The sequence below is a fragment of the Pseudogymnoascus destructans genome (assembly GCF_001641265.1).
Source record: "Pseudogymnoascus destructans isolate 20631-21 unplaced genomic scaffold scaffold_11, whole genome shotgun sequence".
Taxonomy (NCBI): domain Eukaryota; kingdom Fungi; phylum Ascomycota; class Leotiomycetes; order Thelebolales; family Thelebolaceae; genus Pseudogymnoascus; species Pseudogymnoascus destructans.
The window spans coordinates 947,296-968,205 of record NW_020167530.1 but is presented as its reverse complement, the minus strand read 5'-3'; the positions used below and the strand labels follow the sequence as shown (position 1 = coordinate 968,205).

Below are 20,910 nucleotides of genomic sequence, written 5' to 3'. Positions count from 1 at the left end.
ATTTCCTATAGCAAATCATGCCAAATCATCCAAAACACACGTTGGACAGCCGCCCATCGTCCACACCCACTTCATCGGGCTGCAGATTGAATGATCCATTTGTTGGCAGCTGCGAGTCAGTATCGCATTGTTGGGAATCATGTCGAACAGCGATACTGCCAGGGAGCATCATGGGCATGGTACCAAATTCAACAAGGCCGACTCGCATCATGCAAGTTATAATCCATGCCGTGTGAGTCCGCACGTGTCTTCCATGTTTTCCATTCCTTCAAAAGAATGTACGTTGGTCATGGGGCTTGTCCCCCCCCCCAAAAAAAAAATCCAAACAATTATAAGCAGAAGAGTAAGTAACCTGATCAAAGCCATTGATAAGCTCACCATGACTCCTTAGAAAATCCATGCATGGGCTCGCCGCCTCTCACTGGCCTGCAAATAGCGACCGCCTGCAGAGAAGTTATGGATGAGCTCGTCATCTCACTCTAACCTGATCAGCTTATCAACATCCATGAAATCTGCGTTGTGTAGCCGAGGGGCGCAAAATCGATTTTCAGCCCCCAGAACCCAGATAAACAGGATCTGTAGTGGTCAGAACGAATGGGAATAGAACCAATACTGTAAGAAACGAGCAACTCCTCCAACCTTTAGAGAACAGGATCTGTAGCAGTTTGAACTACTTGGAAAAAAACCAATGCTGTAAGAATCAAGCCGCTTCTCCGAGCCCAAAGCTTAGAAGTCTGAACAAATGCTGTAGGAATAAAACCAATCCTATATGGAGTGAGCCACTCCCCCGGAACCAAAGCTTCAGGGAACAGAATCCATAGTAGTCAGAACGAATACCGTAGGAGTGAAATCAGTATTGCAAGAAACGAGCCGACTCCGGGAGACTTCAGGGAACAGGATGGATGGCTGAACGAATAGGAAATGAACTGGAGGATCAGTAGCAACCTCAACGAATAGGGGGAAGAATCGGAGATAGCAGACCACAATCAACTACGAGATGCAGGCGCCATGTACGCATATACCCAGGTATGTGCTACGCAGACAGGCTTCGGCCAAGACAATTATATTTCTGGAACACGCCCCAGATTATCATCTAGTAGAGCACTACCGGGTATTCCCAGAAGCAACTGTAAGCCGACTTGGCGACTCAATATATCAGCTGCCATGCTTGCACTGTACATGCCACAGATCATCCGCGCGTAGCTCTCAGCTCTAGCTCGCTCTCTCACTCAGCTCTTTTGCCACCCCATCCTGCGTGCATGTGGCGTGACAGGTGGATCGTTCCTTTCCTCCAGGCGGTAATCCTCGTCTGGGGTTGCAGTTGCAGCTTTCTGCCTGAAGGGAAAGAGCGATGGAAGTGAATATTGGGGCGAAAATCATGTTGGGGGAAGAGTCCGCTTCAGTATTAGGTCACTGGGATGAGTCGTTAGCTGGATAATGGAACAGGGTTCGAGAAGGCCGGCTAAGTTGCTGGTGGGGTGAATACTTCATTCTGGGGATGCTTGGAGACTCTAGACCCATTGAGTGAAGACCCCACATCCAACCATCAGCCCTCGGTTTGTCGGATCAATGCACACGCTGCAGTATCCAAAGTACGAGAACACCATACGCATTGTCGTTGTTGAGGTGGTATTCAGTTCTGAGATTGTTAGATATGTTCCGAATGGGTTGACCCAACCACGAATATGCCTGTTCGCGAATGGGTTAGTCGCGAATAGTAGGAGTAAGAGTAGCAAGTAAGAGTAGAAATAGTATATTGATCTAAACTATGTTTCCTACTGTATCAGCTCTGGCCCGCTTCCTCCTAGGCCTATCAACCAGAGCTAATTTTGTTCGAATAGTTAGACCTGATAGGTGTAACGGGTGCCGCCGTTACAGTACATGTGGTATATAAAGCATGTTACGCGTATTCCGGGCGAGCCGGAATACTGTAGTCTTTTTGGCTCAGTGGGATGTAGCGCGAGCGTAACCGTACATCATTACAATAGGTTTCCGCAATCATGGTCATCCTTATGGCAGTGTACGCTACACTGCCTATCCTCTTTATAGCACCTACATCGCTTTGTATTACAAGCCCCTTTACATTGACATGATACTCCTACCTATGCACTTGTAGAAGCCTCTCTTGCAGCTAGCATAAGTGTGACTTCCTTTGTAGAATTAGGAATAATAATATCTAACCATAGAGCTTGCTCTATAGCCCCTAGCTCTTTAGTAGGAATAAGGTGTTTAATAATACTAGATAAAGTTACAACCTTATACCTATAAGAGTAAGGCTCATCTAATATACACATAAAGAGCTGCTTATTATTAGTTGATGTCCTATCTTCTCTTAGAACCTTTAAGGAGGCTATTGCCCTAATATCAAAGTGCTAGATATCATGCTTCTTAGAATACTTCTGCACCATTCATACCCTTGCTTTCTAGGTAGATTATATAACCCTAACCTTAATTCTAGGCTTAATTCTAGGCTAGGCTAAGCCTAGCTCTAGCTCCTATGCTCAAGCTTGCTCTAGGGCTCACTCTAGGGTTTGCTCTAGGGTTTGCTCTAGGGTTTGCTTGCTCTTAGTTTTGCTCTTAGGTTTGCTCTTAGGTTTGCTCTTAGGTTTGCTCTAGGATTTAGCCCTAGGCTTAATTCTAGGTTAAGCCAAGGCTCTATCTTAGGCTCATAGGCGTCAATGTCAAACTACTCATTAATTAGGGAGCTCTAAACTAGTGGTGTAATTTGTAGGTTAATTTCTAAGCTAGCGTCTAGGCTAATACACATTATAATTTAAGAGTTCCCTTAGCGAATTCTACTTATGGTGCTAAATAGAGAATCTAAGACTCTTAAATTTCTATATCTATATTAGTATTAGACTTATAGCATTTCTAATCATACCCTAGTTATAGCATTAGCCTATCTCTTAACCTTCAACTAGGCATTCTTAAGGCCTACCTTCCTAATTCCATTAGCCTTCTCATCTTCCCTCTACATTACTTCTTAAGTAACCTCATCTTCTTTCTCCTTAGTTTCCTAAGCCATGTTGTTATCAGTGTTGCCAATAGTGCGGCTTGGCAGTATATTGCTAGGAAATTCCCATATTTGTTACGACGGAACAAGAAGGCTGGCCAACTACAGGACAGGAAGGAGGGAGGTCGCATGAGACCGGCCCTGGTACCTGGAGGGGCAGCGGGGAATAGTAGTTCCGAAAGTATCACGTGACGGACTCGCAGGATGATGAGAAGAGTCCTAAGAGTCCAGGACTCCGAGGACTCGAGTGAGTTCCCAGGAGTCCACTAGGCACGTGATGGACTCGCAGGATGATGAGAAGAGTCCTAAGAGTTCAGGACTCCGAGGACTCGAGTGAGTTCCCAAGAGTCCACTAGGCACGACGCCACTATATAAGTAGATAGTATTTCCTTAGATAGGAGCTTCGTGCTCAACTCAATACAGTATTTGTTATATACTAGTAACGTGTTACTTGAAGCCTTTGTGTCTGATCCCCTGCCTCCTCTGATAAGTAAACCTTTACGCAAGAGAACCTCTGTGTCTTCTATCGTTTAGAAGTCAGCGTTACAATATTGTATTGCCACAATATGGCGCTAATAAAGCTTGGCAATACAGTATAATATAAACAATATAAACAATATGGACATCACGTGACAACAATAGTGTAGAATATCACGTGTTTAAGTTACCCCTATTGCTTTGATAGTACTACTTATTATAGTACTATTTTTTTGATAGTACTACTTATTGTAGTACTATCAACGCCTGTTATGATGTTAAGCTATAACCTCACTATTTTGCCCTTCCTTTCTTCTTTCTTCTTTCTTCTACATCGTTACTATATGCAAGATCAGTAAGTACGACAATAGTACTATCTATAATACTATTAATTACTATTTTATGTTATATACTAACTTGAAAATAGGCAAATATGGCACCGCCATCAAAGTTTCCTGCTGTAATGGCACAACCACGCATACTAGAAGGCCCTCCTGATATTTCTCTAGGCGACTTTCAACAATTCAAAGGCTCTAGAAAGAGTCAAGCTTTAGCTGAAATGGCTCATTCTCGCACTGTTGTCGCCCTTGCTGCTTGCTCCCACTGCATGAAAGGCACAGTAAAGCATGAGTTTGCTTGCTGCGCTATAAACACTACTGCCCACCCTGATGGCCGCTGCACCAACTGTGCCCACTTTACGGGTACAGGGTCGTGCTCTTTCCTTGGCGCTGCTGGTTCTGGTGTCGCTGCTGGTCGTCCTCCTCCTGCTGCACCCCGTCTTGTCGTCTCTGCGCCCCGCCTCATCGTTTCTGCGGCCCGCCTCGTCGTCTCTGTGCCCTGCCTTGTTGTCTCTGCGCCCCACCCTGTTGGTGCTGCCTCACCAGCATGGGGCCCAGCGAGTTTAGAAGCAAAAGATGGGGGAAATGAGGGAGATGAGGGGGATGAGGGGGATTGGGGGGAGAAGGAGGTAGAGATGGTTGGAGCTAGTGGTGAGAGACAGGCAGTTTTGGGTCTCACTTACCGTGAGGCTGAGGATGAGTGGCTTCGGGCTGGGCGTCGCTGCCTCTTTGCTCGGGAGATTGCCCTAATCCTTCGGATTAGGCGTGATATTCTTGGCACTGACGCTGGCTCATTAGATGCCTTGGCTGAGGCCCTTCGGAGTTATGAGAGAGAGTCCCGTGTTGGGGATCCTGACCTCCTCAAACCCATCCTTCCTAATGGGGATGATGATTTATTCATCATTCCTCAGAGGTCGGCTCCTCATGCTTGTCAGAGTGTAGAGGAGGTAGAGGAGGATCAGAGGTTGTTACGTAGAAGAAGTTTATAGTACTATAGTACTATTAAATGTCACAAACCTAGAGTGACGCTTGTGTAGTTGGTGCAGTTCGTGCAGTTCGTGTAGTTAGCATCACTTGACCTGGCAAATTGACTGTGATGCCTGTCTGCACCATAATACTGTAGACAGTAAGATATTATGCTATAGTATACTATATATAATAATTTAGAAACTAATAGCATTAATATAGAATGAAATAGTAATAGTACTACTCATCATCATCAATCCAAGAATTAGTCGAAAGATTTAGCCATGACTTTAAACACTCTAAATACTCAATAGTATCAACCCCTAGTCGGTTCCTTCAATCTGTAATTGTGATCTTTGCCCCTGAGAATAAACGTTCAGGCTCAGCACTCATTGCAGGTATTGATAAGATATCAAGAGCCATCTTTTGGAGGTTTGTGTAAGGACACAGGGCACCCAGCTCACAGTAATAGCATATGAGAGTGCGAGTCGGAGGCTAAACGAAAAAGTAGTCGCATACCAGACGGAGCTGATACGGTATTACTGCTCCAGGATTTTTTTTTTCCATCTCCCGGCACATCAGACCAATGCGGTTGTCACTAATGCGGCCACGCGCGCAAACCCTACGACAAAGAACGCCGAAGTCACTGACGCTACCCGGAGGGGTTCCAGACTATAGGCGGGCAGTGTGCTTTGCAGACAAAGCACTCTCTTACGACGGGGGGTAGTGTAAGGATGCCTCCATACCTAGATACTCGAAGAACCTGTCTCAGAACTGTTACGGTCACTACAATCATGGAATCCGACTCGGTGGGGTTTCGAACCAGTAGAGGAGCATATAGCGAGTTACACTATAGTGGGGGACGGTAAGTGTATAGGGTTCAGGGCCGATGCAGACCTGTTGCGGTGGAAGGTTCAGGGCTAGGGTTGGGATAACCGAGTCGGGCCCGTTTCGGGTACTTAAGGAAACAGACTCAACGGGGTTCCCCCTTCATCTTTTTTGTATCCTTCGTAGTAGACCTATAGGATAGCATCTTTTCTTTGTTCAATCTCTAGCTTAGTGGTGATGGTCCGAATGAGCACCGGGAGGTATCCGCTACAGGTACGCGTCGAAAGTTCCCCATCGCACAAGGAGGGTGGCTGCGCTAACCCGATTCAGGTGTCATTGTTGTAAGCCAAATCTGAGTTCAGAGCTTCGCCCACTTTCTCGTTTTTTATTCTTTGCTTCACAACAACAACGCCCACAAACTGACCTCCGAGACCAGTAAGTGGCCACTCCCCGTCCGTTTCTTGATCGTCTACTAACTGATTGTATAGGATATCCACAATCTGAACGAACGAGTAGGTGATGGGAGCGCGTTGGCGTGCTGGTGATAACTTGGGCTTGGCTAACGGAATCGCAGATTCAATTCAAAAAGAAAGAATCGAAGATGCCGGTTCCGACTGTAATGGTGGGTGCACCAGATGTGAGAATCTAGCCACCCAAGGAAGGGATGAATTTACTAAGACAACACACTGTCTTAGAAAACAGAGCCAAAGGGTTGTAGCTTAGACTATTCCACAACGCAGCAATCAGGTGTGTGATGTAGTGAAGTGGTTCAGACAAGTTGCAACAAATGTTGAGTCTGGGAACTCAGGGGTAAGTCAAGAGGTTAACACCTCACTGACTTTTCAGAAACAAGGAGTAACAAGATGAATGCTTGGAAGCTTGGAAAAGACGTGGAAGTATGTGATAGTCGATTTACTGTATTGTCTGCTTGCCCTTTCTTAAGGAAAGGGCAATCCTATTTATGCTAAAGGAATGTAGTTCTCTCATTTTCCAAGACTTTCCATGACTTACCAGGCTTGGTAACTGTAGTCGACGTAAGAGAATCCCATAGAACCATCTCTTAGGTTCGTAGCCTATAGGAAGTAAAAGGAGGTCCAAGGTCAGAGTACCCCTATAGACAAATTATGTCATAGACAAATTATGTCATAGACAAATTATGTCATAACATAACCAATCTTGTGGGTAACTAAAGAGCGATGACATGTAATGAATCATAGAGGTTCGTAGGAGCTTCTAGAGCTATCGTTCATGTTCCTAGGCCTCTAGTTGGTAGAGATATGCCATGTGGTAGTATTGGCCCACCCCCTTAAGGAGGAGAGTTTCTTAATAACTTGTTCAATGAGTGTCCAAATGATATGCCGTGATGTATGTAGCATAAACAGATGTAGTAGAAGAGTTTGCAGCAATTGTTGAGTAGTATTGCTTCTGTTGTTGGTGTGATAAGCCAAGATATGTATGGTGACTTGTAGGTTTGAGGAGGAGATTTCTAAGTTTGCTCTTGAGTTTGATAGCAAACTGAGTGCAACGAATGTCAGTATGACAAGATGGATCTTCGACTGAGATGACTGCAAAGCTTGCTGAATCTTGACCCTCTCTTGCTTGTATCTTCGAACTACCCATTCTCGTATAGTACTATGGCTTCGAGGTAAAGACTCTTCACTATTAACATTTAAGAAATGTATTAAGGGCGTTGGACAATTGTGAATGATAATGAGCATCTAGCAATAAGTCGGACAAGTAGCTGCTCAAAAGTTGGAGCATCAAAGTCGGTATCTCGTCGCCGTTTATATGGGTTACTTATTCCACTTGAGAAGGCGCTTGAAATACTCATCTGCATGTTCTTAACTCGTAACTCCTTTGAAGTATCTGTCACTTGGTGTAAATCTGTCAAGTGCTTTGCTGGAGCAGCTGTACCACCCGACCCTTTGTATTGTTTAGTACAATATAAGCATTGCCAAATGCACTTGTTAGCATCCTCTATTAATGAAGGGCTTTTATTGTGTTGCCAAACCCATGAGGTTTGTACTCGTTGGGTTGTTGATGAAATTGAAGGTACTATAGTACTATCAAGATCTAGTTGTGAGGACTGTAACTGGAACACATCGGCATTGTCTTGGAAGCTGCTACTATTAAGAGAAGATAAATTACTAGAATCTGCATTTGTTGAAGCCATAGTACTACTATATAATAGTAATAGTACTACGCGTGCAGAGTTTTCAACGGCACTTATCTACTAGCTTCATAGCTATATTTAACATCATTATCATCACGTGTATTATAATAAGCGATATTGTTTATATTGTTTATATTGGCAATATAATGTGGGGCATATCATATTGCCAAGGAATGAAGGAAGGCCATATCATATTGCCAAGCATATTGTTTATATTGCCAAGACTCGTATTGCGATATATATCGCAATATACTGCCAAGAACCAATATACTACTGGCAACACTGGTTGTTATCATCCTAAAGCACATATGCTATAATGATGTATGGTTATGCTCGTGCTACATCCTACTAAGCCAAAAAGACTACAGTATTCCAGCTTGCCTAGAATACGCATAACATGCTTTATATACCACATGTACTGTAACGTGTAACGCTGACTTCTAAACAATAGAAGACACAGAGGTTCTCTTGCGTAAAGGTTGACTTATCAGAGGAGGCAGGGGATCAGACACAAAGGCTTCAAGTAACACGTTACTAGTATATAACAAATACTGTATTGAGTTGAGCACGAAGCTCCTATCTAAGGAAATACTATCTACTTATATAGTGGCGTCGTGCCTCATGGGTAATCTGGATAGTTGGCGGATAGCTAGATATTCAGGATAGTTCGTGGATAGCTCAACTATCCAATATCCACTAGTTTCTGCAACTATCCATTAGCCCCATCACATGGCAGCCTACCCCACTTCCCACTGTGACTCACACGTCACGTTACTAGGCCCTGGCCCTGTAACCATGACATCATGTTACTATAGCCGTAACATAACGGCAGCAACCCCCTTTAGTCTGTGACGTCCTAGCACAGATGTAGAGGCTTCTAGCTTATCATCTTGTACTTACTTCTAGGCCTATTACTACTTAGGATGCTAAGGTGTGTATATAATAGCTTAAGCCCCTAAGGACGCCCCCTTGTTAGCTAGGTAAAGAATTACACTAATTGCTTGCTTAGCCCACCTAACTAGCAAGCTAATCAAACCCCATTAACTAGGGAGCCGGAATACTCTTGTAATGATGTACGATTACGCTCATGCTACATCCTACTAAGCCAAAAAGACTACAGTATTCCAGCTCGCCTAGAATACACATAACATGCTTTATATACCACATGTACTATAACGGCAGCACCCTGTTACATATGCCCTACTGCCTACTCTAATCCTATTTGCTTAACGATACTCACATGGACTCTATCTCTAACACTGTTTCTTAGTTACTATAATGATTACTATAAAGAAGGTGAAGAGTCTTACCATTTAAGTCTTACCTCGTCCTTCTTTGCCTAGACTCATTCGTCTTGTTTAGTAGGGGTGAGGTCCTTGAATTGCTATATTCCATAGAGCTTCTTTATAGCATAGGTGGTTATAGTAGTGTCTGCCCTCTTTACATTGTCGATCCTACGCTTAGGCTCACCTATGTCTTTGCACCTTTTCTCTATACATTATGTGAACTTATTAGTTGACTTCTTAGCATTAGCCATTAGCAACGTTGCTTTGAATTAAGATAGTTTGAGATTCTTAAGCAGAGGATACATTAATGTCATGTTCTTTTAGGTGACTTGTAATAATCTTCGTTCCTCTAGACTTAAGATACTCCTTAAGGTAATATCTACAATGCCATATTGAATTTCCCTAGTGGTTACGAATGATATTGTAGTTAATAGTTAATAGGTGTATGGTCCTAGACCTTTGAAAATTGTCTACTTGTAGTTGTTATTATAGAGACTAAGGGTGAGGATGGTGTACATTTTGTAAGGATGCCTGTCCCTCAGTGACGGAAAGGATCTGAGTCGGGCAGGTTACTATCACATGATAAGAGTAAAGGCAGGTTAGCCGAGTCGGACCCGTTTCGGGTACTTGAGGAGATTGACCCAACGGGGGTTCCTCTCTTCATCTTTTTTGTATCCTTCATAGTAGACCTATAGGATAGCATCCGTTTAGCCTCCGACTCGCACTCTCATATGCTATTACTGTGAGCTGGGTGCCCTGTGTCCTTACACATTTGAGTTAGGTGAACTTAAGGTCTTAAATTGCTTACTGTCAAATCGCTCACTGTCAAATCGCTCACTGTCAAATCGCTCACTGTCAAATCGCTTACTGTCATGCTATAACAGCGCATTAGATGGTCGTGAAGTCATTATAGTAATATATAGCATCTAATTAATCATTAATTAAGGTTATTTAAACCCCTTGTTTTACATTTTAAGCCTTAATACTAGCTGTATATGGCTAGTATTAAGTACTGAATACATACTGGATCTGTATTAGAATTGGCAATACACACTGACTTAATATTGCCGTATACGATACAGACTCATATACGGCTCGTACATAACCCGTATCGCTAATACTATTTAATACACTGCTTAAGCTGCTAAGGCGTCAAATCCAGAATATAACCGCGATTGCTTACAACATATAAAGAGTCACTAGTGCTACCTGCCATTAGGAACAATCATAGCCTAACCTCGCTTAGTTGTTATATCGCGACGGTCTTGGCTCTTCTTGGCTACGACGAACCCTAGCCCACTTCTCCTCAAAGTCTTTAGCATCTAGGTTGTGGAAATCCGATAAGATAGTCTGCCGCTCTGGTCCTGAGAGGTCATACTCATGCCCATTGACCCCGGCCGTATCTACTAGTACTCCGTTCCCACGCACTCCTTGCGCTGTTGTATTGCTGATAGTAGCTGCTCCCGTAGACCCACGTCTCTCAACGACTGGTGCCCCCGCAACGGCATCGGCGTTACTGCAAACCGATGATCTCGAGTTTTGGAGGTCATTATATTTGGCTTTTTATTTATGTTTTTTACTTCGAGTTCTTTGCTTTCTGATAGGTCTTCGACTGGCTCTTGAACTTGATCGGCGTGTTTCTCGACGCGTCGCTGCCAATGTTCGATTTTTGATTACTCTTCGGAAGGTCTTTCGAGTTTGAGGCTTTGGCAGAATATTTAACATGCTATGGGCCTATGAAAGAGGGGGTTTGGGAATATGTTACCGCACAGGCACAGCGGTTCCCACCGACTAAAATTCTGGAGTACATAAGAGAGCAAAGTTCAAGGTATGTTGACTTTGCGCACGCTAGTTGGCGCGTGATAACCGCTCGCCACAGACACAGTGCCTATGCGGCGGAAAACCTCGCCCCACTACTTTAGAGCCAGCAATCCCTCGACCTAACTCCCCAGCCTGGATCCTCATGATAATGCTGGTTGCCTGTGGGGATCGCAGACGGGCGGTGGCGGTGGAGTCACGAGTCATCCTGGATGTGGTGGTTTGCCCCGCATCGACCTTATTTAGAGTGCGGAGTACGGCGTCGATATTTAGTCTGATGCCATGGAAAACAGTCCATCCAATCGCTTTTCTCTACAGAACCAATGGCTGGCCGCTGTTGGCTTTCGGCGGCCCCAGTATAAAGTGACAGTGTCAACCCCAGCTCCATGTGTGATGGGACCCACCGCAGACTCCACCGACGCACTCCACCCGGCACCAGAACACGCTCGTGATTTTACTATGCTCCAGTGGGAAGAAAATCGCCCTCAGCGGTCTCTGTTGCTATGCGGTCCGCGTGGCCGTTGGTGGATTCCTTCCCCGCATGAATTGAAGGGGCGTTAGGGTGTACTCTAGATGCGATTGCTTTTGGGGTACCGGGGTTGTATTGGGAGGGGCAAGGGGAGGGAGATGCGCGCTCTCGGAGACAACCCCAAAATGCATATATAGTCATTGTCGCCCCTTCCCCTACACAGATAGGTATCCCCAAGATCGGCCATCAACCAGCGTCGCGAGCGTCTCAACCGCCGCCATGCCGTTCTACACTGTAAGCAAACCGACCTTTGAGGTCGCCGGACGCGAGTTCTCGCGCATTACCTGGTGGAATGAACCTGGCATGAGGTCGCTGTACATCTGCCTCGGCGTCGTTGTCTTGACGTCTGCTACAAGCGGTTACGATGGATCGCTCATGAACGGTCTCTAGGCTATGACTTCATGGAAAATGGTGAGCACCCTGCGCTGGCTTTGGCCTTAACCCCGAATACGTCCTAACATACCTCACCAAGTTCGCGTTCCCGATCCGATGAGGCCTCCCGTGGTCTCCTCAACGCCATCATGTCAGTCGGGTCTATCTGCGCGCTCCCAGTCGTCCCATATACCGCCGATATCCTCGGCAGACGTTGGGGTATCATTATTGGCTGCACGATTATGATTCTCGGTGTTGTTCCCCAATCTATTGGTATCAACTTGAAACTGCTCACTGCGTCCCGTTTTTTCGTCGGTTTCGGTGTGGCCATTGCTCATGGAGCTCCCCTCTTTCTTGTTGCGGTGCTTGTCCACCCCCACAACTGTACCTGGTATTTCGGTAGCATTGTTGCATCACGGACTGCATTCGGTACAAACAAGCTGGGACCGGATAATAACTGGGCATGGAGTATCCCCACCATCCTCCAGGCCCTGCCGTCCTGCCTCCAAATGATCTTTATCTGGTACGTTTACCGCAATTTCTCTGGGGCATATTTCCCCCTGCAGTATACATGCTGACAATATGAACAGGTTCGTGCCAGAGTCGCCACGTTTCCTTATCGCCAAGGGAAAGCATGAGCAAGCCTCAAAGTTCTGCTGACGTACACGCTCTCGGCAACCAAGACGATGAGTTGGTGCAGCTCGAGTACACTGAGATCACCGAGACCATCAAGCTGGAGCAGGAGTTCGAGGGTAACGGATAACAGCTGATTAGCACAAAGGGCAACCGCCATCGTCTTATCATACTCATCTCTCTCGGCTCCTTCTCCCAATGGTCTGGAAACGGACTCGTGTCTTACTACATGACCGACGTTTTGAAGCTGGCAGGCCTTGAAGACTCTAACAAGCAGCTTGAGATCAACGATTCCTGAATATTGTCAACTTCATCGTCGCCTTGTTCATGTGCTTCTGGATTGACAAGCTCGGCCGTCGCCCGCTCCCTTACTGCAACTGGAGGCATGCTCGGAGCCTTCATTATCTGGACCGCAACTGCATCAATTGTCGCCAGGACCGACAAGTAAAAACGCAATTCCAGCGCTGCAAATGCTGAGATCGCCTTCATCTTCGTCTTCTACTGCTTCTACAACATGGCCTGGTCTGGTCTGCTTGTCGGGTATGCCGTCGAGATTTTGCTACAGCATCCGTGCCAAGGTATGATACTCCATTAATATGCAAAGCTTGAAACGCCGAAACTAACTTCGCTCTAGGGTATTACCGTCATGTGGCTCGCGATCGATCTCTCGCTCTTCTTCAACGTGATTATGTTTTGAGTGACTTGCCTATTTTTCCAAATAACATTAATCAAGGAAAGGAGAAGGAGGATAAATTTGTTCGCCCTCTAGATTATATACCAGTGATTTAAGTGTAATCAAACAATAGTAGCAATAAAAACACCCCGACGCAAAAAAAGTGATTATCCCACATCACGACAAGCCACAATCACCCACCAAAAGTCATGCCCCCCAAAACCCCATACAAAACCTCCCCCAAAAAACCCCCCAGACCATCACCAACAACCTCCGCACAGAGTACCTTACCGGCGCGCCAAGTATTCGTGGAGGGGTCCGAGGACGGTCTGGGGATCACCAGCCATTTTGGCCGGTCATCCCACGGTCAGTTGGCCCGTGCACCGGTCCGAAGACCGTCCAAAATCCAGGATCAGGCTTCAACCCATACGGTTGAAGCTTTAGAACAGTAGATAGGAAATTGACAGTAGTATGACAGTAAAATTTGCTTACCGTTTGTGATCCTGGGGCCGTTGATGTGATATTGCCGTCGCCGGCCACACTATCATCATGAGTCCATGACGGCGACCGCCAATACTGACTGGAAGCACTCACTCCTCAGTCCTGACACTGTCGGCGTGGAGTGAGGACAGTACTATCACCGTCCTCAGGGTGAGACCAAGGGCGGGCGTTTATGGTTTCCTCGAATGGAACCCATCGTAGCCCTGGATGAGGCAATGGGCGGTCCTGGGACCAGGAGTTGGAGCGGCGGCAAGGAAGCCGCAAGAGTTGAAAGGCACGCCAGCCAAGCAAGAAAGGCAAAGAGGAACTGAAGAATGGCAGACGAAACAGCGAAGGAAATGACAGAGGCAAATGGTGATGGAAACGACAGAGGGAACGGTGGTAGAATCGGTGGTCGAAAACGGCAAGGAGACCGGCGAAGGAGACTGGATGAGGAGACCGGATGAGGAGACCGGATGAGGAGACCGGATGAGGAGACCGGATGAGGAGACCAGTGAAGGAGACTGGCAAAGGAAACGGCGAAGGAAAACGCTGAAGGAAAATGGTGAAGAAGACAGGGAGAGGAAAGCGAGCGAGGAAATTGAAAAATGAGGCCAAGATTCCAAGGGCTGATAGCTTGATAGACACACAGCTATCTGTCATTGGAATCTGTAGAGCTCTTGGGGCCCAGGAAGCCTTCCTTCAGCAGCAGGATAGATCGGCGACGGCGTGGGCTAGCCTCCCATCAATGATGCAACATCTCCCAGGCAATACCCCAGACGCGAAAACTTCCCCGTTCCTTTTCCTCAGTGGCAGAAAGAAGCCCACACCAACAGCAACAACAAGAAATGGATCCCTGCCACGATGAATGGATCTCTAACATCGCCAAATCCTCCCAGGTCAACAGCGGCCACAATGAATGGATCCCAGCTGTGGGCACACAGTTCGAAGTGCCACGAGCGACAGCGAGATCTTCTGGTACCTCTCCAGCCGTGGTTGGTGTCGCCTTCTCCCCTCCAACACTCGGCCTCCCACTGCACTTGCAATCCATGTAGAGGAGCTCCCTCAGTAGGTCATATCCACAGGACATCCTAGCGACAATCCTGGCCCAGGTATCCAGGACCATTCTCTTCGGATCCCAATTGGATTTGGGGGTCTCCCTAAAGCAGCTAAATGCACACCCTTGCTGGCGTTGTCTACTGCAGTAGTTGGCGACTCCTTCAGTTTTCGCGTTTATATGAGGTTTTGAGGGTTCAAAGTGGGGGCCTTTGGATTTTCGAAAAAACGGCTCTAGCATTTCTGAGGGGTGTTTTTAGCCCTGATTTTGGGCTTTTGCTGTGGTCGCCTTGTGGACCTGTTTTAGCAGCTGTCATAGCTCAGTCATAGCTGGCCCGTTGGATTTGATGCTATCACCGGTATGTTTTCCCTGTTTTGCGCAATTCTATTTGTTTACTTTTTAGTGCTTCGTTATTCTGAATTCAGTGTCCCTAGTCGTGGCCATCTACGGCAGATCAAACACACAGGTGAGTTGAAGCTATTGGCCAAGTATTACTCCTATTTTTCCTCTGTCTTATTTAACTGTTTCAAGCTTGCTTTTGTGCTGTCTTTTCTCGCTCTTGCCAACACTCTCTGTTTTCCTCATTTTCCTTTTGATGCGAATCAAACAGCCTTCGATCAAGTTCGCTGTAGCAGACTTGATAGCCCACGTTCAGGTAAGTCTGCTTTATCTTGTCTTTTCTCCTTTTCTTTACTTCCGTTGATCAACCAACAATGCTCAACAGAGCTGGCTTTTCGCAGCTCTGCACGGTTTGTCCCTTGCTCCTCCCCGCCCCTCTCTTGTTTACAACTGCTAACTATCTGGCGCCATGATTGCCCACAGGAATCTCAATGTTCTTACTGCCGGGCGGACCCTGAGCTTCTCGACGCTCTTACGAAGCTTTACACACTGAATATCTCGAACGAAACTTGGAATCCTCGACGCACAAAGGCCGGCGGAACACACCAAAGGATACACTAGATGATAAGACCTAGCGAAGGTCTTGAAAGAGCTTGGAATACAACTTGGCCTGGGGTAATTCGGGATGTGAAGGGGGCGGGGGGTCTGGAGTCGTCCGTTGCCGCTGGTCAAACGGGGAATTACGACATTGGCAAGGGGCGGGGGCAGAATGGGGGGTGAGGGGGTGGTAGATATCTGTATGTAGTAATAATAAGAGTCTCATCTTGATTGCCGGTCTTTTGCCTCGTGAGCTGTCTTCTTGGCGTCTTTTTCAACCCTCCATTCCGACCGTAGGAACGGTCTTTTTACCAATTGGTCTTACTTCGGCCGCCGTTCCAGGACCGCTCCTGGCTCCATCCACATTACGGGTGGTCCGAGCGCCTTTCAGAGTCCCCGGACCGTCCTGGGACCACTCCAAATTTATGTGGCGCGCCGGTAAGGTAATTATCTCCCCTCCCCAATCAACTCCTCTCCAAAACCCTAATCCTATACAGTACATACTGAACCCCCCCCCCCAAAAATAATCACCGCCCCTAATCGTCGGAACCTACTCTATTGTAAGGTCGGTTCCGACGATTAAGTTACGTCGCCCGCACCCATCCCGCCCGCCTGCCTAATCAGTTCCCGAACCGAGCCCAGCCGTAGCTTCCCCATCCAATCGCTCGCGACATTTCTGTTGCGGGCGGCCACGCGCGCAAGCAACATCAGCTCCAGTCCACCTCACGTCCCTCGCAATCTCGACACATCTCATCTCCGATTCTCAATCTCAGCGTATTTCAGTAAACTGCTGTCGCGCGGATTGAATAACGGAGTCGCTGGTTGATTGAGGCATTTAAGTTACGGGCTCGAAAGGAACGACACAGTTGCGGGATTATTGGGCATTGAATAAGAAAGAGCAAGGAAGATAGCAAGAGCAACCAGCAAGACGGCACGATGAGTTTCCTCGGCCTCAAAACGTTCGATGACCCCAATCGGGCGCCTAGCTCGGGGTCATTCGCGACATACATGATCGTTGCGCGTACGTCCTTCTCCTCCCTCCCCTCCCCCTCAAACGAAACCCACCCGCTAACTTCTCCCCCTCAACAGCAACATCCTTCTTTCTCGGGATGCTCTTCTCCTCCTTCCCCTACGACTACCCCCTCCTCTGGACCTCCTCCCCCATCCCCCCCACCTTCCTCTCCGACCTCGAAACCCATCTCCAATTCCTTCACGCCTCCCCGCCTTTGATCCCACGGATCCTGCATTTCCTCATCGCCATCGGATTCGCCGGGTTCCTCTTAAAGCTGTTCAAGCCGTCGGAGGCGAATTTGCTGTTCGATGGTGCCAGTTTGGTCTTATACGTCGTCGGGGTTATCGTTTACATCACGAATATTATTAAGGGGTTGAGGGTGGTGACGAGGGGGGAGTGGGATGAAGTCGTCCAAGTCGCGGATGGGGAGGAGGTGATTGGACGGGAGGATAGTTTGAAGGTGCTTGCGGCGAGTAATACGATCTTGGCGCTGGTGTTGGTGGGTGTGTTGGTGCTGCAGGCGGGGCAGTGGTATGCGGAGAGACGGGAGAGGGAGGAGAGGGCGCAGTTTGAGGCGATGGAGAAAAAAGAGGGGAAGGGGAAGGGAGGCCAGAAGAAGAAGCAGTAGTTGTTTGCGGAGAGTGTACGAGGGTGGGATGCTGGGGTTGTGTTTGTGTATGTGTATGGAGAAGGGGGAGGAGGATAGGGGTCCGGTGGTGCATGGCATGGGCGTGGTTTTGATAGATGTTTTGTTTATTGATCTAATTACCGCTTCTCTGAGCGCTGCTTCATGTGCCCAACGCTGCAATTTTGAGCGAGGTGTCTCTTTTCCTTCTCTGTGCCGTGTATTATGTATGTATGCCTATGTTAAAGCAATAATTAAAATTCCCAAAACGCCTCGTCCATATACTACCATTTTTCCCTGCCCGCTTTCAATGCTCAAATTTCGTAAGGTTTCGACTCTGTAAATGTCGTGTATCGTCGTCCTGTCTAGCACCCCATTCCGGGCATACTGCCCGCCCATGTATATTTCCGCCATGTCTGCCGTCTAGCCATGCGACGTAAATCCTTCATCGGGTCTGGTCTGTCGTATATCGATGCCGTATAAACCTCCATCTTGTCTAGTTCGTGGTCTAGGCATGCCGTATATAATCTCCTCAGATCTATCCAATCCGTGTAGGTCCGTCTACCACACACGGCCTTTCCGACCGTGCTCGTCTATAGTCAGTTTCTCATCCAAGTGTTCTCTCACAACCCCTACCATCACGACACCACCTTCACCTCCGGCGCCCCCCCCTTCGCCGCGGCGGCAGCAGCAACCCTCTCCGCAATCCGTTCCAGCACCTCCCTCTCCCCCTCACTCAACACAAACCCCTGCGGCAACACAACCACCCTCTCCCCCCTCCCCTCTTCCATCTCCTTTTCCACCTCCAACCCCGCCTCCTCCACCCCTCCCTTCCCCAACTCCATCTCCGTCCACCAAAACACCGGATACCTCCTCCCCCCGTGCACATTCCCCCACACAAGCGCCACAACCAACATCGCCGCACACCCCACCTCAATCAGTGCCAACAACCCCCATCCCAGCTCCACAATCTCGTCTGAGGTAACCGCCAACAACGCCGTCGCGCCAGCCGGGGGGTGCACCGTCTTCGTAATGGCCATCACCGCCGCCGCAACCGCCACAGCCAGGGCACCGGCTAGCCATCTCAACCTCTCAAACTCCTCCGGCCCGAGAGAGCGGAAGGCGAGCGCGATTAGGATACCGACTGTAGCTGATATCGTTTGCCCTAGCAACAACGGCCGCGGTTGAGCTAACGGGGAGGCGGGCGTGGAGTACAGCAAAATGGCTGTGGCGCCGAGGGAGGCGATGATGAGTGGGTTTGTGTCTGTCGCCGGGGAGAGGGAGGGAAGGTGGTGGAAGAGTAAAGTGGCGAGGGCGAGGCCGGTGAAGGTCCCTAGGAGGGCGAGGAGCGTTGTGAGGAGCGTTGGGGGGAGGGGATGCGGGTGCGGGCGGTGGCCGAGGAGGTGGGCGAGGGGGCCGGGGAGGAGGTGTAGGCGAGGGGGGGGGATGAAGGGGTTCAGGTGGTGGTCTATGTCGAAGGGTCTACGTGGGAGGGGTGCGGGTGTGGGTGCTGGTGATGGTGATGGTGAGAGCGAGGGTGTGGGTGGGGGGGGTTGGAGAGTGGTTTTTGAGGCCGTTGGGCTAGCGGCTGAGGCCGTGGACGGTGGGGGCGACATGCTCGAGGGGAGCATGGTGAGGGCTCTGATGACATCTGCGGCCTAGTATTTCTCAATCGCGACGGGTGACGGGTTTGTATAAAAAGAAAGAAAAGGAACGCGGAATAGAAGACCCAAGGAAGAAAAGAACGGACGGGTATGTCTGAATATAACAACCCCAGTAGTTGTCTTGGAACAGACAGAAATAGACAGAGTGACCTACCGTAAGTAAGTATGGCCCTCGGTGCTCACTCAGCCTGACAGAAACCGTGGATATAACATCTCCGCGGCACGCAGCCCGTTCTAGAGGGCGAAAAGGGCGAAAAGGGCGAAATGCTCACATCGGCTTGAGTCCGGGATTGGAGTGGTTTTGTGTGGGGTAGCGTGGACAGTGGCCGTTGTGCCGAAGAGGGGTTTTGCCGTGCTCCGGCACTAAAATGCTGGTTTTTTTTGGTAGTGGATGGCGAATGATTCCTTGCATGTTAATTGGCTCTCATCAACCTAATCACATGATCCAAAATATTGTAATCACGTGCGACCACCCCCAACCTACCATCCCATTGGCTCCCATCACCCCAGTCACCTGACCTTCCCTCCCTAACAACCATCTCGGTCCCATCCGCACGTGAAACTCCCCTCCCTCGCTTAGACCTCTTTCCCACTTTTATGCCCCCTTGTACCCGCCAGCCTCCAATTGCATCGGTCCTCAACAATTTTAAGGTTGGGGACGCTAGTGGACCAGCGCCCTCTTGGTGAGTCTGGTGGTGAGTGGTGGGGGTTGGGGGTTGGGGGTTGGGGGTTGGGGGTTGGGGTTGGGGGTTGGGGGAATGAACCGAGGTGGGTTTTTGATCACTCTTTCATATCACGAGAGTGATACGGCAGGTGCAATGGAGAGTAGATCGGGTCAGTTGTTAGCATAGTGCTAGTAGTGTTAGTAGTGTTAGTAGTGCTAGTAGTGCTAGTAGTGTTAGTAGTGTTAGTAGTGCTAGTAGTTAGTGATGCATAGCTCCTGTTGCACATGTCAATCAAAAACGGGCCACACAATTCCGTCTTCGATCCGCGAATCAGGCTGCCGCGTGGTTAGTACGGCGAGTACTCTATGTGAAAGTATCGGATGTATACTCCATATACAGTATCTGAAGGGATGTGTGCCACTTTGTCTGCACTTGTATTATTGCAGACGGTTCTTTTATTCGTCGGTGTGACGCGTCAGCTCTCTTCGACCCAGCCTTGCTGTTCATGCGAGCGATTCATGCATGCCATGTGCTGAGATCCCAGCCCGAAGCGGATGGGTTCGTGGACGAGGAAGTCTCGAAAGTTGAGAAGTAAGGTGGTCTCGGTGGGAGAGAGTTAGGAAGGAGATAGGCTGGTGTTACTTCTCAGCTGGTCCTGTGAGCCATTCCTCTCCTCTTCCAGCCCCAGTTTCGCCACCCTCACTCAGCCCTTTGCAACTGGGCAAATCAAAAATGGGTAGACACCGAGTTTATGTACCTAGAATGGCGTGCAGGAGGGGCCGTCAAGTTCGAAGCTGATGATATGCACTTGTGTACTAGATCGTCGTTAGGCAGCTTATTAGCCAGATTCCAGCTTTCTGGAAAGCTGAGACTATTGTAGACTCCTTGAAAGTCTGCTTCTGGATTTGGGTGAGATCTCCCATGAAGGATTGTAGGTCGTAGGTAATGTCCATGTCTCGTATGGCTGCGAGCACAGCTACTCTATGCCAGTGCTTATAAGGCTGGAGCACTCCCACGTCCAATGGCTGTAAAATATGTGTGAGATGGCTGGGAAAGGTGTATATAATGATGTTGTGTTCTTCTGCTCCAATGATGAAGTCATGGCTTGTATGGCTCACATGAGAGTCGAGTAATAGACCCTTAGGCTACCATTCTAAGAGGCTGTATGCTGTGCAAAGTGCTCTAGCTACCAAAGAGCAAGCTGGCTGTGTAAAAATCCCGAGTCAGAGAGTAGTACTAGCTCCGTGGTACCACGAATCCATATGTATTTTGCCCGGAATGACAAGTACTAGTGGTATGACTTTTCCTACTGCAGACACAGCCTCTACAGTAGGATAGTATAGGCGTCTGGTTTTCAGGACTTGG

General features: G+C 48.2%; 4 protein-coding genes across 4 annotated transcripts; 3 read left to right on the top strand and 1 right to left on the bottom strand.

Annotated features, from left to right (window-relative positions):
• Nucleotides 1-3,923: 3,923 nt before the first annotated feature.
• On the top strand, nt 3,924-4,817 carry VC83_05129 (uncharacterized protein; the record flags this gene model as incomplete). Its single annotated transcript, XM_024468754.1, has 1 exon — nt 3,924-4,817. One exon carries the CDS (start codon nt 3,924-3,926, stop codon nt 4,815-4,817), a length of 894 nt encoding a protein of 297 aa, XP_024324023.1.
• Nucleotides 4,818-11,949: 7,132 nt separating this feature from the next.
• On the top strand, nt 11,950-12,460 carry VC83_05128 (uncharacterized protein; the record flags this gene model as incomplete). Its single annotated transcript, XM_024468753.1, has 2 exons — nt 11,950-12,323; nt 12,391-12,460. 2 exons carry the CDS (start codon nt 11,950-11,952, stop codon nt 12,458-12,460), a joined length of 444 nt encoding a protein of 147 aa, XP_024324024.1.
• Nucleotides 12,461-16,515: 4,055 nt separating this feature from the next.
• VC83_05127 (uncharacterized protein) lies at nt 16,516-17,219 on the top strand (the record flags this gene model as incomplete). The annotated part of the gene is made up of 2 exons (XM_024468752.1): nt 16,516-16,600; nt 16,669-17,219. The coding sequence occupies 2 exons, from the start codon at nt 16,516-16,518 to the stop codon at nt 17,217-17,219; spliced, it is 636 nt and encodes a 211-aa protein (XP_024324017.1).
• Nucleotides 17,220-17,854: 635 nt separating this feature from the next.
• Nucleotides 17,855-18,919, bottom strand: VC83_05126 (uncharacterized protein; the record flags this gene model as incomplete). The annotated part of the gene is made up of 1 exon (XM_024468751.1): nt 17,855-18,919. The coding sequence occupies exon 1, from the start codon at nt 18,845-18,847 to the stop codon at nt 17,855-17,857; it is 993 nt and encodes a 330-aa protein (XP_024324018.1). The 5' UTR covers nt 18,848-18,919.
• Between the last annotated feature and the right edge of the window lie 1,991 nt (nt 18,920-20,910).